The sequence below is a fragment of the Zalophus californianus genome, chromosome 9 (assembly GCF_009762305.2).
Source record: "Zalophus californianus isolate mZalCal1 chromosome 9, mZalCal1.pri.v2, whole genome shotgun sequence".
Lineage (NCBI taxonomy): Eukaryota > Metazoa > Chordata > Mammalia > Carnivora > Otariidae > Zalophus > Zalophus californianus.
In genome coordinates, this window is record NC_045603.1 from 114,174,943 (window position 1) to 114,193,358 (window position 18,416).

Genomic DNA, 18,416 nt, shown 5'->3' on the forward strand with positions numbered 1-18,416 from the left:
CCATTCTAATATTCTGGAAGGAAGGCTTTAATGATCCCTTTAATGAGAGAACAAACAAGTATAGACTATCAGGGAACAAAGCCTTGAATGTTCATAGTGAGAACTTGCTTTCTAACTTGGCTCTTATTTAATGTTACAGATAATGTTCTCTTTTAAAAGAAAGTCCGTGCTGGAGGGAAGAGGGGTGGGGGGATGGAGTAACTGGGTGATGGACATTAAGGAGGGCACGTGATGTAATGGGCACTGGGTATTATATAAGACTGATGAACCAATGATCTCTACCTCTGAAACCAATAATGCATTATATGTTAATTGAATTTAAATAAAAATACATTTTTTAAAAAAGTCAGAATAACAGAGTTCAGTTTGACAGCCTGGTTCTAAACGATGTGCTGCCCAGCTCAGTAGAGCGTTGCTCATCCGCCTAGGGCTCCAGCAGACCTGGGGACCAAAAGCCGTGATGCCACACTCCTCTACTCTTCCTTCCACTGTTTGGGTTTTCCGTTTCTGTTTTCCACCCAGTTACTTGCACTTCCTCTCTTAGACCCAGGGAAATAAGAAAGTTATTCACAGGGCAGACAGAGATTGGAAAATCCAAGTACCCATCGCTTTCACTTAGAGCTGGCTCAGTAAAAATCAACTATTTTATTGCCTTAAAGAGCAGTTCGATGATTAGGAAATCAGCCACGACGATTAATAAGCAGACTGTGGGTTGGATGGCTTAAAGCCTTGAAAAGGAAAACCGTTCTGGGGAAAAGGTGCTTGCTATCCTCTGTTTCTCTTCCCGCTCTGATGCAGCCTGTGTGCTCGGATCTGAGCATTGACGGTTCCCATGGGCGTGGCTCTGACGAGATCGGTGCAGTGGAGTGCTGCGGGTTATGGGACCAGAACCTTGGAAATTACTCCTCTCAATGAGGCGATACTGAAAGAAATTATCGTGTTCGTGGCGAGTTTTATCTACAAACATCCTCAAGAGGCAAAATATGTTTTTGTAGAACCACTTGAATGGAAAACAAACTTGGACCCCTCAGCATTTGAATCAGGTTATGTTGTCAGGTAAGCCAGTAAATTGCTTCTAGAATTTAATATCTTCATTGTACATATTTCTATTAATTGGTTTGTAGGTTTCAGGCAAGTAATTTAACATCTATGAATCTCAGAAATATTCTGACCCAGGGATTGGAAACGAGAGGCACTCAGGTGAAATCTGAGGATATTTTGTTTGGCCAACACGTTGTTCATCTAATTTTTAAATTTTGATTTGAATTTCTTTTGATAGGGGATGCATTCTCCAGGTCACCACACTCCAACATTTGCTGTTGCTTTATGTTTGGGCTTTCCACTTATCCATACAACCCTCTAGGTGCAAGTAAGGCACTGGTTTTGTGACCTCTGATATAGAGAGAATCCCTTCTGGTATTTAAATCTAGTAATTCCTGGAGCAGCAGAGGGAGAGTGGTAAATTTGCTCACTATATGGGGGAGACTTTTTGACAATTAGAATTGTCCTCAAATGAGAACCTTCCAAATCTGAGATTTTAAAAAGATCTTACTTCTGACTCAAACAGGGAGCTGTCCACTTAGCTCTTGTGAACATAGGTGTTTATGTAAACATAATTATATAGGATTAATTTGCATGTACATATGTAAATATTTTCTGTTATTTTGCTCAGCTTCAGCTTATTTTCTACCTTCAGGCGTTCGGATCCTCTTTTCTGCCACCATGTTCCTCCTGGGTTTTGCATATGAACTTTTTTAAAAGTCTGACCTTATCCAAGATAGGTCACTGACCAGCCACAGCTCCCTAGAGATGCCTTTTCCACTTTTCCCTTTGGGATTATTTGTGAGAATAAACTCTGAATTTCATTTTTAGAACTGAAAAACAATTCTTGAATTGCATTTCAGTAGTGCTTTGGTTCTGCTCTCATGCTTACCTTCTCTCTGAATTTCCTGAAGTCTTTGTTTTTTTAATTGTATTTTATATCTAACAGTGCCTATGGTCACTTCCTCCCAAAGTGCTCATCATTATTCATTGCTCCCACTTAAGTTCAGTATAGTGTCACACGTTGTTTTTCCTAACCTTTGAAAGATGAACTCATCTGCAAAACCATATAGTCCAGAAACATATGAACTACTTAGCACAAAGATGGACTTAAAGCAGATGTCAGAAGAATATCAAGAGTGTCACTGTATCTTACCTCTGTACTTATTTTGTGTTCCAAGTACAAACATGACCACATCTGCGACCTACTTAGGTGGGCTGTTACACACACCTCAATTATATTACTCTTTCTCTTCCTTTATCCTTGTCCGATTTCTTTTTTGCTCTATTTCCATTCTTATACCTCTGCATCCCAGTCTTTATGTACAGTGGTCCTTCTTAAGCAGGATGTCTTGACATTTTGGCACCATGTGTGTTTTGAACCAATTGCCCCTTGATTATCTTCCTTCTGTCGAATTGACGAGGCAGTTTTTCCTTGGGCCAATTTTTCTATCCATTGTTCTTGTTTCTGACCTTTATTGATGATATCTTTGATGTTAGAAGGGAAAAGAAGGGTCTAATAGTAGCACTTGCTGTATTTGAAGGAAACCATGCCTTTGTGGCTTGATGAAAACCAGGTAGGTACTGATTGTCCTGAAGAAGGCAAAGGATACAGCTGAGATTTTGGTACTAATAGAAAATACCAAATGTTTACACATCTAAGTCTTGACCATTCCCCTTGCTCCTCCCCCCAAAACAAAGAACTGTCAGCAACCCATAGCCACTTGGTATGCTATGTCTAGCAACATAACAGCAAGTGATAGAGACCAGAGATGCCCTCAATGGCTAGAAGGATATACTATTAAAAGAGCCCCAGCTACCTCATTCTTTGCCCTTTGGTTCACATGCACTCTTCTTGCTTAGCCACTGGCCCTTAGGACACTTTATATTCATTTATTTAAAGTGGGGGGAAACTGCTCTCCTTTCAGGTAGGATTCAGGTCTGTAAGTCCACGAGGTATGGATACCTAAGTCATCATAAAGGCTTTGAGCTTGGGGTCCCTGGATGTGTTTCTACCAAACTAGAATATTCTTGGGCATTTTAGAATATTTAGGCCGGTTCTTCTTCTTGGGAATGTACATTCTCTCAGCCTCTTGTTCCAAAACAAGTCAGTTTAATCTGCATGGGAAGTCTGTTGAAAGAAGTAAGCTCCCCCCTTTTGTTGATCTCTTTTGTATTTACACTTGTGGCCTTGTTTCTCATTTGATGTTGTACATTTCCAAATGCACTTTTTGTAGCCCTCTGTAGAAGTGTGATCAGCCTTCTTCTGAATTAGGCTGATAGGCATCTGATGTTGAAACTGACCTGCTCATCATGCGCCGAAAAGGTTTTTTATTTCATCGCCCATCTTCTTTTGTGAGGATCATTGTTGAGTAGATGGGCATGCCACTTTCCACATGTTAGATGACTCATTCTTTTCCTTCAGGATCATTTCCAATGTATAGCTCTTTATCCTGTAATAATACTTGGCATCGTCTCCCCATGTTCAATATTTTGGAGAAAATAGCTCCACTTTCATTCTAAAGGAAATCATAGGTCTCCTTGTATTACCATTTTCAATTGCTTTTGTTCATATCAGACAGGATGAGATTACTAATCTTTCTAAGATAGCTCAGAATGAAGCTCAAGTCCACTCTAAGCTAAGGACAAATGACACCCTCCAATGATTAACACCATCTGTTGGTGGCATACGGAGCTTCGTTGCTTTGACTCATTAGAGTGAAGCTTGGGAAATTTAGAAACTGGATAAGCATTCAGAATCATTTAGTGAAAATGTTATTACCTGTTCTTTTCTCTCCTTCTTTGGTAGAACTATGATTTTTGAATCATGTTGGCTTTAGTATTGTGATATTTCAGCTGCGAATATCTCTCTGCTGTCTCAGTGATATGTCTGAGTTGGGACAAAAGTCTCTTCTGGTTGGAGTTCTGGGTGGATGAGAAGTCAGGCCCTGAGCAGTGGCCCTCGTCCCCCTGTCCTGCCCACTTCCCTCACAACTCATACCTTTCTGGTTCCTAGTTTCCTTTTTTCTTCTGTAAGTCTCCACAGGCATCTTTTTTATTGCTCATTTCCCAATACTCCTTGGTAATGGGCATTGTTTGATCCTTTTGCCTTTTTCTAGTTCTCTTATCAATGTCATGAAGGCTCAGTTACATGATCTCTGATCTTAAAATTATATTGTTTTATGATACTGTCATTATTATATTTTGGTAAAACTTCTTTTTTTTAAAGATTTTATTTATTTATTTGAGAGCGGGGGGGTGGAGCTCAGGAAGAGGGACAAGCAGACTCAGCGCTGAGTGCGGAGCCCGGCATGGGGCTCGATCTCACGACCCTGAGATCATGACCTCAGCTGAAACCAAGAGTTAGACACTTAACCAACTGAGCCACCGGGCGCCCCATATTTTGGTAAAACTTCTATATCATGGTATTAAAATCGATGGCCATAACTTTTGTTACTGAGCTCTTTGTTTTTCGTTCCTGAGAATTACTAACTAGTTTCTCAACTATAACCTCATTGCCCTTGTTACTGTTTAGACTCATTTATTGAGTAATTACTGTGTTCTGGACACTAAACTAGGCATCGGGGATGAAATAAATGAGACATTCTCCTGCTTTCTCACTTTATAGTATAAGCTATAGTATTTCCAGCTGCCTTCCCCAATGCCAGTTTAAAAGTCTTTTGATCAGGTCAGTGGGTTTCATTTATAGCACATTCATCTTGACCTCACGAGGTGGGTGCTGCATTTTTTTTTTTTCCCAGAAGCTCTTTCTTCAGGCGTTAGAAACTGTGAACCCAGACACAAACCTGCTCTTCCACATCCTCCCTATGGCTGCCGTTTAGTTCCTACTGCTCTGCTGAGGTACAGGTTTCAACTGGTGGGAGCAATGAAATACGTGCCCTGTGCCCTTGAGTTTCAGCTTCTCAAGTTCAGTGGTTTGATATTGTTGGCGTTCAGTCGGCTTACAACTTAGTCTTGTCACCATCCTCTTAGCACTCACAGCCAGCCCAGTACAAACCTTTAAGAAATCACCTCAATCCTAAAGACATTATTCCAAAAGCTTTATTTTAGAGAAAGCACACATTTTGCATACAACACACAGCTCTGGTCCGTCTGGAAATCTTTTATTGATTTATTCCTCTTCCATTTATTGAGCACCTTCTGTGTGCAGTTACTATGGAAGTTACTGCGCATAGAGCAGGGGGCAAAGACTGGTAGACGTCCCTGCATCAGCCTCCCTATTGCTGCTGTAACAGATTATCACACACTTAGTGGCTTAAAACAATGCAGATTTAATTTCTTATGGTTCTGGAGGTGCAAAGACTAAAATGAGTCTGTAGGGTTAAAATCAAGGTATTCACAGGGCTGTGTGCCTTCTGGGGGCTGAAGGAAAATCCATTCTTGCCTTTTGCAGCTTCTGGAGGCCACCTGCGTTCCCAGGCTCCTGGCTCTGTGTTACTCCGACCTCTGTTTCCATGTCACGTTGGCTTCTCTGACTTGACCCTCCTGCATATTTCAGAAGAGCCTTCTCATCTTAAGATCCTTAACTTAACCCATCGGCATAGTCCCTTTTGCCATGTGAGGCAACACATTCATGGGCTTTGGCGATTAGGATGTGGACATCTGTGGGGAGCCACCATTCTGCCTCCCATGGTCTCTATCCTCTCGTTCCTTTTCTAGTGAAATAGTGCGGGTAGTAGAGCTGAGTCTGAGTCTGTCAGGTTTACTTTTCCTGATGAACTGGCAACAGTGTACATCTGTTTATCTGCATTACAATTTAAAATATGTTAGATCAGGTCTTACAATGAGAACAGTTTTGCCAGGGATATCTGTATATAATAAAAACCTAGGCAGTTTAGTTAATGTTGCAAGTGGTAGAAACCTATAGAAATATCACTGCCATAAAAACATCGTAATATTTCTTAAATGCCAACCTAAAAAAAAAATAAAATGGACAGACACACAAATCTAGGAGACTTAGTAATTTCTGATCAGGAAAAGTCCATTTAGAAAAGCTGCGTATTATCCTAAAGTAAACCAAATTAGGGGGTTTGGAGTGGGGAAAGCAATCCACCGAGGGAATCTAGTTTCTCTCTCTCTCTCTCTCTCTCTCTCTTTTATAGCTTTTTGTTCATAAACACAGAGTAGCCAAGAAAATTTTTAACCACTAATCACTGTAGTGTAAATTCTATAAATAATATAACATTAGAAATACCCCAAACATGAATGATCCTGTAGAACCAGTGATTTTTTTTTTAAAGATGTCCAGCACATTGTCAGAAAAACAAAAACAAAAACTGTGATTGAGTTCATGTAAGTATTCAAGAAACTGCTTAAGATTTTCTTCCTGGATATATTGTGTGGCTCTCTATAGTCACTAATAAGGCTGAGAAGTTAAGCGTCTGAGTGTGGCCAAGGTAGGAAAAGAGATGAGCTTCTCACAAGAAATATTTATATTTTGTGTTTTATAATGAGACATAGGAATGGTTTTTTTTTATTATGTTCAATTAGCTACTGTATAGTACATCATTAATTTTTGATGAAATGTTCCATGATTCATTGTTTGCATATAACACCCAGTGCTCCATGCAGTATGTGCCCTCTTTAATACCCATCACCGGGCTAACCCCCCCACCCCTCCCCTCTAGAACCCTCAGTTTGTTTCTCAGAGTCCATAGTCTCTCATGGTTCGTCTCCCCACCTCCGATTCCCCGCCCCCCTTCAGTTTTCCCTCCCTTCCCCAATGGTCCTCCATTCTGTTCCTTATGTTCCACATATAAGTGAAACCATATGATAATAGTAGGAATAATTTGTCGAAATGTCTTACATTTAACTTCACTAGCATCCAGGTAATCTTAAGCTTTTGATATTTATTTATTTTTATTTTTTTTTTAATTTTCCTAGTGAAACAACAGTCAAGTCAGAAGAAGTTGATAAAGATGGGCAGCCCTTGCTGTCCGTCTCTGTGCCACACATTAGGGTTAGGAGCTTTGGACAGCTGTCTCGCCTCTTGCTCACTGCCAAAGATATGAAGCTGAAGGAGGCACAGGCCTGTATCGAAGGTGATATTTATGCTCCAGTCTGTGCTTTGAACTTTTAGAAACACAATCTTGGGGCGGGGGTTGGAGGGGGAATCATTTGTTACAGTCTCTTAGAAAAAGTTCTGTGACCTAAAAGGTAAAAAAAGTCCTATGTTCAACTTCATAAAAATGTCATTCATTTTTCTGGGCAGAATGTCCAGAAAAATTGGAATGATATCCAATTTCTACTTTAAAATGAAAGGCCTAATACTTTACCACTAGCAAGCTTCTAGATTTCTAACTGTAACACGCGGCTTAAAGACAGACTTCACAGCTTCTGGAAAGACCAGCGGCCTGCAGCCTTTGAGGTCCACACGGGAGAGAAGACAGATTAGCAGGGCCAGCACTGGAATCTGCACTCTACTCTCCGCCCTGTTGTGATGGATGATGCTCTGTTTCCTCTACAACGCATGTAGCAGAGATAACACAGAATAATCTCACTTGCCATTGGTCTCAGTCCTGTTCCATTGTGGGTTGCATAGCCTTCTGTGAATAATTTCATTCATTCAGTGGGAAGTGTTTTTCCTCTTCTTTAAGGATGTAGATTTTCATTGTTGTCTAAGCATCTACCACGCAAGAAAGAATGTGATCAATTGCCTTCTGTAATGGTACCCTAAATTTTTCTTACGAGTAGAAATACCTAACAGTAGATAATGATGTTGTATACATGTTTTGCTTCTTTGGAATCGTGTGACTAGAAGGTCCCTGGGTCCTACCTCTCATCATTCTTTGCTGGGGCATGGGAAGATGCTCCTTTTAAAAAAAAATTTTTTTTTAAATTTTCTTTAAGATGTGAACCTTAGGACAAACAGCCTCTCCTTATCTCTTGCTGACTCTTTATTAGGCTATCTGTACATCATAGCTACTTTGCTGAGAAGGAATGAAATCTTAAGAGTAAAGCTGAATTCAAGGAGATTGTTAATAGCATCAAATTCAAATTTAAAATATGAACCTAATACATAGACTGGCTGCTATATATCTAGCTTGGCTAAATGTATATCCTTTGCTGCATTTTGTCCTTTCTATAAGAGTTCTAGGTACAACTCTTCAGTTTGGGGTCCAAAGTCCATGGTGCACGGCAATTTGGGGGTCAGGTTTCTGTCTTTCCCCCAAATTCATCTGGTACCTTTTTACATGAATCTTTATGAGATGACTGCCATAAGGGTGATTAAGTTGAGATGCTCAATAAGTGGATGATTCCTAGATCTCCTTTCCCTGCCCCTCCCCTCACGTGGTCTTTTCTAAGAGGCCCTAAGCCTTTTCTGCTATTTCCTGGTGCCATCGTCCACTTCCTGTTGCAGAGTTAATGCCATCCCTGTGCTTCTCTTCATTTCAATCAGGTTGAGTTTTCTGAACTAGTCCCGTAGGCCTTTTCTCCCTCCCTGTCCAAACGCATATATATTTCATCTTACTTAAATTCCTCCTTTCCAAATAAGGCTTTGCCTCCTTCTTCCTCACTTGCAACTTCATGGTTCTTTGACTTTTACCAAATTCTGTTTTCAGCCTCTCTAGGGCCGACTTTCACACCTATGTCAGCCTTGATCATGAGTTAGTATTGAAGTTTTTCAGTGTAATTTTGGTATGTGTGTAAGTACTGGTCAGGTTTGTTTTTCCGACTCAAACATCAAAAGACATTGAAAATATAAGCAGTTTGAACAGGTGGAAAAGACTGGCAGTAGATCTGTAGACTGAGTGAAACACTATTTTGGAAAGAAAGCATTTGTGAACACTGAGCACTTGCACACGTGCGTGCGCACGCACGCAGTTCTACTGATGATTCTTCTAAGGAGACCAGTATTTATCTTCAAATCAATTCTGAATATATTAATTGAATGCCCATGCTGGACAGTGCCCCACAGTCGTCAACAACAACAAAAAGAATGTCTTGTTCTTTGTCTTATTAGATGATATAGACAGATGATATTACAGTACAAGGTAGAGCATCTCAAGGAGTATAAGAAAGCTCCTAAATACAGTAGAATCTGAGAAGTAGAAATTAATTCAAATTGGGCGCATCAGAGAAGGCTTAATGAAAGATGCACATTTGGGTGGGCCTCAGAGGATTCGCTAGTCTTTATGTTTCTTGCAACAGAAGACAGAGGATCATTTTTATTTATTTACTTGTTTGATCAGCTAACAGAGATCCCGTAACAAAAATCCTGGGTTTGGATTATAATACAATGAAAGAAGACACGTCCGTAGTGAACATTCTTGATAAAATTACCAAAGATGAAGATCCTGAAAGTGAGATTAAGATGAAGCTTGGCATGCTGCTTAAGCAACTGGATCTGCACCTACTGAATCACTCTCTAAAACATATTTCATTGTGAGTCTTTTAGAAAAAAGAAACCTCTAAAAATTAGTTACAAAAAGTGCTTTCAGAGTTTTATTTAAACCAAAAAAATAAAGTATGGAAGTTATTGCTAGTGATTTAACACTAATTTCTTTTAAGATTTATTTAAGAGAGAGAGAGAGCATGCGCACGGCCCGCACAAGGGGGGAGGGGCAGAGGGAGAGGGAGATAGAGAATTCACACCAGCTCCCCACTAAGCTTGGAGCCTGACGAAGGGCCGGATCCCAGGGCCCTGAGATCATGACTTGAGCCAAGATCAAGAGTCGAACACTTAACCGACTGAGCCACCCAGGCGCCCCTAAACATTAAATTTTATTGGAATAAGATTTTAGTTTATTGCATGGATATTTCTAATTCTAAAACTTAAAAGTTCATAGTTAGCATTGCTAAAGCTTTCTGCGGGGTTTTACCTGATTCTGAGGACCTGAAATGGCCTTGTTATTTTCAGTTTCCTCAGACTACTAGATAAATGATTAAATAGTAATGCAAATATCATGTAGAGCCTGTAAGGTTTAACACTTGTTCGTTTTTCTAGTTTTTTTTTTCTAGTATTATAGTATTACCACTAAGAAATCAAGTCAATATTTAAATGAGTATATTTAATGTTGCATTAAATATGAGTCACTGATTTCTTGATGTTTTGATAGTGTCGTAAGATTATAACATGGGTAAGGTTAGTTGCAATATTTTAGTTGTTGTATAATTTGACTACAGTTTTAATTATAAAAAACAATATCCCACCCTGCGAAAATGGAATATTTTCATGTGTTTTCTGGAGATTGTCTTTTAAATTGTTAAAATGAATTTCTTACCATTCATTTCAGAGAAATACGTTTAAACCCAACAATTGTTAAGAACGATATAGAACTGCTGAAACATTTCTCAGGAAATGGAGAACAAACTGTCTTGGAATCTATCGACTATACCTCAGGTTTATATTTTTCTCAGATTCGTTTTGTGTTATATATAGTAATTATCATTTCTAAATGCTTCAGTAGCTACATTAGGATTGAATATTTGAAAAAACGAAAACTTAAAACTGTAATCATTTTTATTCTTTTAAAGTCAACATATTTCATTTTTTGAAACTCCTTTTAATTGATCAATAATTGGTTTCAGATTATGAATTTTCAAATGGATGTCGAGCCCCACCTTGGAGACAAATTCACGGGGAAATTTGTTATGTGCTGGTGAAACCACACGATGTTGAAACTCTGTGCATTACTTGTAGTGCAGAAGGAGTATTTTTAAATGGTGTAAGTAGTTTTTTAAGAACCATGTTGACTTTGGTACTTAGCTCTGTCTCTGTAAACGCAGGCCCATCTCCAGGACTGAATCCTGATGACCACAGAAATGCCATACTGTTCTGTGGGATTGAAGCAGATCCCTTTGCTATGTGTTTGCTGAGCAAATCCAAAATTGTTTCAGAATTAGCCCCAGTGTTCCCCATTGCAGGTCATTAAGTCAATCTTCTAAGAAATGACCTTCAAAGGGACCCACACCACTTTATAAAATGAAAACCTCCTTAACAGTCAGTTCACTGATTAGTTACATGAGTATTGGGGGAAAGGAAAAGGAGGCCTGAGGTAACACAGAAGCAATAACTATAGTTTTTACTCTAAGAATGGAGAGGACAAAAGGAAGGGGGACATTAAAACGTGGGAGCTTGGAGGAAGTGTCCCCCATGAAGCTGGGACCCATATGTCTAGTGAGGGGGGACATTGCCGGGCTGGGCTGGTGCTTTCGGATCTCAGAAGACAGACACTGCAGAGCTGGGACTTAGACCTCTGAGGCATGGGCCCTGTTTACATTGGTGATGGTCCCTTAGGAGTTCAGAAGGGGGCCCCCTGCCATAGAACTGGGCCTCCCGTCTCTGAGGAATGGTCACTTCAGGCTGTGCTGGTCGCCTCGGACCTCAGTGGGTCTCCGGGAAGCCGGCACCCAGACCTCTGAGGAGTACAATGCCCAGTTAGTGCTGCTACCTCAGGAGCTCACAGGAGGATCTTTGCAGAAATGGCAGAGCTGAGACCCAGACCTTTGAAGATGGAGCCCTGCTCAGGTTATGGTGGTATTTCTGAGGGGGCATAATGAGCCAGGGTCTGGGCGGATAGGGAAAAAACCCTGGGAATTTGAACCGACCGTTGCTACTGGAAGCAGCTTCCACTCCCAGGGGCGACGGGCCACTGCTGGGGCGACTCTAACAGGAACAGTGGGCAAGGAGGAGGCAGCGTGTCCTTTCGCCCTCCTCCAGCTTTTCAGTCTCCCTTTGACTTCCTGCTGACTGAAGCTGACCTAAGCTGGCAAAGGAGAAACACAGCATAACAGATTCCCAGCCCTGAGCATCACTAAGCAGAGCGATTACCTTCGGAACCTTCCACGTGAAAACTTTTTTATGCTGAGTCTCATACCTGTTCACCGAACTTAACTAGACGCTCAGCATTCTCCTTGGCCACACCCTCCCTTGGTGTCCTCAGTGTAATTTGGGGCCTCCTAGGCAACATCTGCAGGGAGAACTCAAATCCTTAATGGGGACCCCTTATCACAGGGGACTGTTTGGAGCATGGCTACCTCTTGGTTTGGATTGGTATCTAGATGCTGGTGCCACTTTCTTGATGACCAGCAGGCATCTCTTGTGACCTGCCTTGTGGCGCTTCTCTTCTCAGCATGACACTGTGCCTTAAGTCTGCACAGAGGAGGGAGATGCCCGCAATATTGATTTTGCTTCGGTTTGTTTCGCTCCTCTAAGGAAGTGAAATTTCCCATTAGAAAATCAGAAACTTTGACTTTCTAGAGTGGGGCAAGGAGATTCCGTTTCTATCAAAGGCTATTGACCTACTACTAGATATAACTTTATTTGATATGGAAATCTCTTAAGTGTTCCTCTCCATTTCAGAAGTGAAAGGAACGTGAAACTATTCAATAATTACAGCAAAATGTGTAACACGTTAGTTATATGGGTGTGTATGATGTTTTGTATGTATATGTGGTTATGTATCTAGATAACACACTGTAGTTTTTTTATATATGCATTTGGTTAAGGCAGAACCAAATCTTTCTTGTCAGGGTAGGCAAGCAAAGGAAAATGAGGAAAGGAAAGAGACAAAAAGAAAGAGGTACAGACAAAAAGGGTAGAGGGACAGATGGTTACATGGAGGCTGTAACTCTAGAAGATATGCCTAGAGCAACTGCATTACACACAGAACAAGAGCAGAGCGTGACAAATAGAAGCTTTTCTGTGGTGGCCTTCTAATCTTGGGGCCTTTTATGACTTCATCAGAGGCTCTTGAAGTCATAATGCTTTTTTGCATGAGGGGGATGCAGAACTCTTTGCCGACTAGCAGAGTGCCCTACATGCATATGGGAGATACTCAGTAAAGGCATGCTGGATGGATGGATGGATGGAGGGATGGAAGGATGGAGGGATGGATGGATGGATGGTCGGATGGATAACTTTAAGAGGGAAGGATTTTGCCTATATTTTTGATGTATAAAGACTACCACATGGATTGTTGATAGAAGAAAGTAGTATGTGGGCTTGGGTTGTGATGTATTGATCAGGTTCAATTAATAATAATAGCACCAAACTTTTTCTCTCAAAGGGCAAAACAGATGATGAGGGGGAAATTAATTATGAGAGAAAAAGTGAAATTTATAAAGACCTTGTCACATTTTTAAAAGAAAGATCAGCAAAATTTTCAGAAAATATGTCTAAACAGGTAAGTTTATAGACTCTTGAAATTTCACAGCATAGTGTTACTTGACCAAACTTCCTGTTGAGAGTAATTCTGCCTATTTTTGACCTCTGCTTCTAATTTTTAGAGTATTTTCCACAGTATATTATTAAATAAGAAATATAAGTGGAGTACTTTGTTTCTGATTCTCTTTAGGTAATAGGTGTAAAATATTTCATATTGCTTTCTAAATAGAACTTTTCATCGTCCCTTTTGAATTAATAACACTAAGAACAAAGGAGTCAGCCCTATTAAAGAAGCCTAGATGTTTTGATTAACTTTTATCCTTTCTGGGTATCCCATGATTACTACCTAATTGGATCGTCTCAGTAAGTATGTCAACTGAATATGCATGAGAACTGTGCTTCCTTTGTGTCTTTCATAGTTTTTGAAATAGTGTTGGACAAAGAAATCTGCTAATATAGTGATGAAATAAGATGTTGATTGAAGCTGATATGGGTAAGAAACAATATGCAAGAAATACTAATGTGGTACACTTAAGCTCCAGGCTGATTCTCAAGATGATGTCAATGCCACAAATTCCAGTCCATTATTTTCCTTCTGACCCTGCCACTTCCAGAGCACTCTATTTTCTTACTATTACTGCAGCTACTCTTATCCTGAAATTTCTCTTTGTCATTGTCCTGAGAGGTTTTTTGTTTTTGTTTTTGTTTCTGTTTTTTTCCTGGTGTTGCATCACCTATTTCTTGGACTCCCATTTTCCTTTGTTGTTGCCATAAAATACCTATACAAAACAAAATTTGCCATTTTGACCACTTCGTGTATCATTGAGTGGCATTACATTCATAAAGTGCAAGCATTACTACTATTTCCAAATCTTTTTCATCATCTCAAACTAAAATTCTGTTCCCATTAAGCAGTAACTCCCCTTTCCTCCTCCTCCAGCTCCTAGGAACCTCTAATCTACTTTCTGTCTCTATAAATTTGCCTTCTAGATATTTCAAGAAGTGGAATCATACAATATTTGTCCTTTGGTGTTTTGCTTATTTCATTTAGCGTAATGTTTTCAAGGTCCACCCATGTTGTAGCACATGTCAGAATAATATTCCATTTGTGTGTATAACTACATTTTGTTTATCCTTTCATCTACTGACGGACACTTGTGTTGTTTCCACTCTTTGATTATAGTGAAAAATGCTCTAAATATTGGTGTCCATGTATCTGAGTTCCTGTTTCAGTTTTTGGAGCGTATATACCTAGGAGTGGAATTTCTGGGTCATATGACAATTCTGTTTTTAACTTTTAGAGGAACTGCCAAACTGCTTCTACCTAGACTGAACCATTTTATAGTCCTGTACAAGGATTCCAGTTTCTCCACATTCTCACCGATACTTGTTATTTTCTCTGTGTGTGTGTGTTTTATTATAGACATCTTAGTAAATATGAAGTATGATATCCCATTGTAGTTTTGATTTGCATTTCCCTAATGATTAGTGATGTTGAGCATATTTTCATGTGTTTATTCGGCATTTGTATATTTTTTTAAAGAAATGTCTATTCAAGTCCTTTGCCCATTTAAAAAAATGGGTTGTCTTTGTTGATGAGTTGTAGGAATTCTTCATATATTGTAGAATATTAATCCCTTATCAGATAGAATGTTTGCAAATATTTTCTCCCATTCTGTGGGTTGTCTTTTCACTTATTTTGATAGTGTCCTTTGAGGCACAAACATTTTTAATTTTGATAAAGTCCAATGAAAACATTTTTGTTGTCTGAATTTCTGGTACTGTACTTAGGAAACCATTGCCAAATCCAATGTCATGAAGATTTGCCCCTGTTTTTTCTAAGAATTTCATGGTTTTTGCTCTTAAATTTAGGGACAAAGAGTCCTTAAATTTAGGTCTTTGATTAATTTTGAGTTGTATATGGTGTGAGTACGGTAAGGGTACAATTTCATTCTTTTGCATGTGGATATCCAGTTTTCTAGCACCATTTGTTGAAGAGATTGTTCTTTCTCCATTGAACGGTCTTGGCATCCTTGTTGAAAATCAATTTACCATAGATGTAGGGGTTTATATTTGGACTCTCAAGTCTGTTCTATCTTGTCTATCTCTATACAAGTCCCATACTATTTTGACTACTCTATCTTTGTAGTAGTTTTGAAATTGAGAAGTATAAGTCCTCAGACTTTGTGTTTTTCAAGACTGTTTTAGCTATTTGGGCTCCCTTTACTTCCTGAAAGTGACCTACTTCCTGAAACTTCCTAAAAGAAAGAATTTTAGGTTTGGTTTTACCATTTCTGCACAAAACAGCGTTGGGATTTTGACAGGGATTTATTGAATTTATAGCTTGCTTTGTATAGCATTGTTTAATATTAATTTTTTCCAATCCATGAACATGGAGTGTCTTTCCATTTGTTTTTGTCTCCCTTAATTTTTTTCAGCAGTATTTTATACTTTTCAGTGTCAAGTCTTTTGCCTCCTTGGTTAAATTTATTTCTAAGCATTTTATTCTTTTTGATGCTATTGTAAATAGAATTGTTTCCTTAATTTCCTTTCTAATTTTTCACTGCTAGGGTAGAAAATAGAAATGATTTTTGAGTGTTGAAATCAGATCTGGCTCTTTTGAATGTGAAATTCAAAATCAAATCCTGCAACTTTGCAGAATTCATTTATTAACTCAATTTTTTTAATCTTTAGGTCTTTTTTTAAAATATTTTTCTTTTGGGGGGCACCTAGGTGGTTCAGTCGGTTAAGTGTCTGCCTTCAACTTAGGTCATGATCCCAGGGTCCTGGGATCAAGTCCCGCATCAGGCTCCCTGCTCAGCGGAGAGTCTACTTCTCCCCCCACCACTTGTGCTCTCTTTCACTCTCTCTCTCTCTCTCAAATAGATATGATCTTTAAAAAAATATATTTTTCTTTTTTTTTTTTAAGTGGGCTCCATGTAGAGCCCAACCTGGGGCTTGAATTTATAATCTTGAGATCAAGGGTCAGACACTTAACTGCCACCCAGGCACCCCAGTCTTTTGTTCTTTCTACATATAAGATCATGTCATCTGCAAACAGAGATAGTTTTACTTCTTCCTTTTCAATTTGGATGTTTTTTAAATTTCTTTTTCTTGCCTAATCACTATTGCTAGACCTTTTAGGCCCGTGTTGAATAGAAGCAGTGAAAGCTAGATCCTTTTCTTATTCCTGATATTAGGGGAAAATCTTTCAGGCTTTTGCCACTAAATGTGATGTTATCTGTGGGCTTTTCGTATATGGCCTTTATTATGTTGAGGAAGTTCCCTTCCATTCAGTTTTCCTTTTGTTGGTGTACCCCATAATTTTGGTGGAGCTTCCTGAGTAAAGGAGGCACATAATGGAAAAAATTGAGGGTTAGCATGTGAAATATCTTTATTTTTCTCTCTCAGTTATTGTTTCTATAATGATAGTTCAAAAATAATTTTTACTTAGAATTTTAAAGGCTTTTTTTTTCTATGTGGCCTGTCTGTTTTGACTTTTCTCATCTAACAAAGCCTTTAGGATCTTCTCTTATTCGTGATGTTCTGTAATTTTCATGATGATATGGTTGGTGCTGGTTTTGTTTGTTTTTCATTAATGATGACATATGTCCTTCAGAACTAGAAAAATCCTTTTTTTGTATCACATCTTTAATCATTCTTTCCTTTCTGTTCTCTTTGCTCTCTTTTTGAAACTTACCAGTTGAATGTTGGGCCTCTGAGATTGATCCCCTGATTTTCTTTGCGGTCACCCACCTTTTGCAAATATTCTTTTACTTTATCTTCAAAACATTGTACATGTCTTTAAAATGTAAGCTCTCACATTTTCAACATTTTGTTTTTGGGTGTTTACACAGATCATATGCTTTCATTTCGCTTGGGTAAAATCTAGGAATAAAAGAGCAAGGTAATATGGTAGTTGTATGTTTAACTTTTTAAGCAATTCGTAAACTGTTTTCCAGAGCGGTTGTAATATCTTACGTAAGATACCGGCAATGTATGAGAATTCCAGTTCTGCATATTTGTCAATAATTGGTATGGTCAGTCCTCTGATTTTAGACATTCTAATAGATGTATGTACTGGTATTTCACTGGGTTTTAATTTGCATTTCTTGAATGCAGTCTTTCATATGCTTATTTTGCCATTCATATATTGTATGTGATAAGGTGTCTATTCCAGTCTTTTGCCTAGTTTTTTATTAGGTGGTTTGATTTCTTACTGAGTTGTGAAAGATCTTTGTATATATTCTTGGCTTACATATTCTGTCAGATATATGACTTGTAAGTGTTTTCTCCCAGTCTGTGGCTTATCATTTCATTCTCCAACCGGTGTCTTCCAAAAAGCAAATGTGCTCAATTTTGATGAAGTCCAACTTGTTAATTTTTTCTTTATAGCTTTGCCAAACTCCATGTCATAAAGATTTTCTCCAATATTTTTTTTCTAGAAGTTTTCAAATGTTAGGTTTTACATTTAGGCCTTTTTAGTTTATTTTTTGTACATGACATGAGGTATGGATCAAAGTTCTTTTCTTTTACATATTAATATCTAGTTGTTCCAGTACCATTTGTTGAAAAAAAAAAAACAAAAAAAAATCCTTTCTCCATTGAATTACCTTTATGCCTTTCTCAAAACTCAGTTGTCTATTTGTATGGGTGTATTTCTGTTCCAGTGATTTATACCAGTACCACACTGTCTTGATTACTATAGCTTTATCATAAGTCTTGAAGTCAGTAGTGTAAATCCTCCAGTGTTGTTATTTTTCAAACTTGTTTGGCTATTTTACATCTTTTTCATGTCCATTAGAATGTTAGGGTCAGCTTGTCAATTTCTTCATGAAAAGCCTGAAAGAATTATGGTTGAGACTATGATGAATCTATAGATTAATTTAGAAAGAGCTAATATCTTAACAATACTGAGGTTTCCAATCCATGAACAGAGTATGTCTTTCCATTTATTTAGGTCTTTAATTTTCTCAGCAATATTTTGTAACTTTCAGTGCACAGGTCTTGCACATCTCTTCTGAAACATACCTGTAAGTATTTCATATTTTAGAGGTGTTAAAAAGAAAACCACAGACCCAAAATGGTATCACTTAGGCCAAGTCAACACCCAAGAATTATATTATTGTATACTACATAATATATATTATTATTATATTATACCTAAATAACTGCAGTTTCAACCACCCAGGAATATAAACCCTGGAATTTCCTGGTCAATACCTGGAAATTTACTGATTTACCC

The 18,416-nt window shown here is 38.5% G+C and overlaps 1 protein-coding gene across 3 annotated transcripts in view; it reads left to right on the forward strand.

Moving 5' to 3' along the window:
- Window positions 1-18,416, forward strand: part of ARMC4 (armadillo repeat containing 4) — a 188,539-nt gene that overhangs the window by 3,246 nt on the left and 166,877 nt on the right. The window contains exons 2-7 of one of the 3 annotated variants that reach the window (XM_027593224.2): window positions 799-1,056; window positions 6,946-7,103; window positions 9,255-9,447; window positions 10,299-10,405; window positions 10,594-10,730; window positions 13,074-13,190. In XM_027593224.2, the coding sequence (XP_027449025.2) occupies window positions 833-1,056; window positions 6,946-7,103; window positions 9,255-9,447; window positions 10,299-10,405; window positions 10,594-10,730; window positions 13,074-13,190 (936 nt within the window). In that variant the 5' untranslated portion in view covers window positions 799-832. Of the gene's footprint in view, window positions 1-798; window positions 1,057-6,945; window positions 7,104-9,254; window positions 9,448-10,298; window positions 10,406-10,593; window positions 10,731-12,839; window positions 12,852-13,073; window positions 13,191-18,416 lie in introns of those variants that run through there. The other 2 variants (XM_027593225.2, XM_027593226.2) reach the window with 2 other exon arrangements.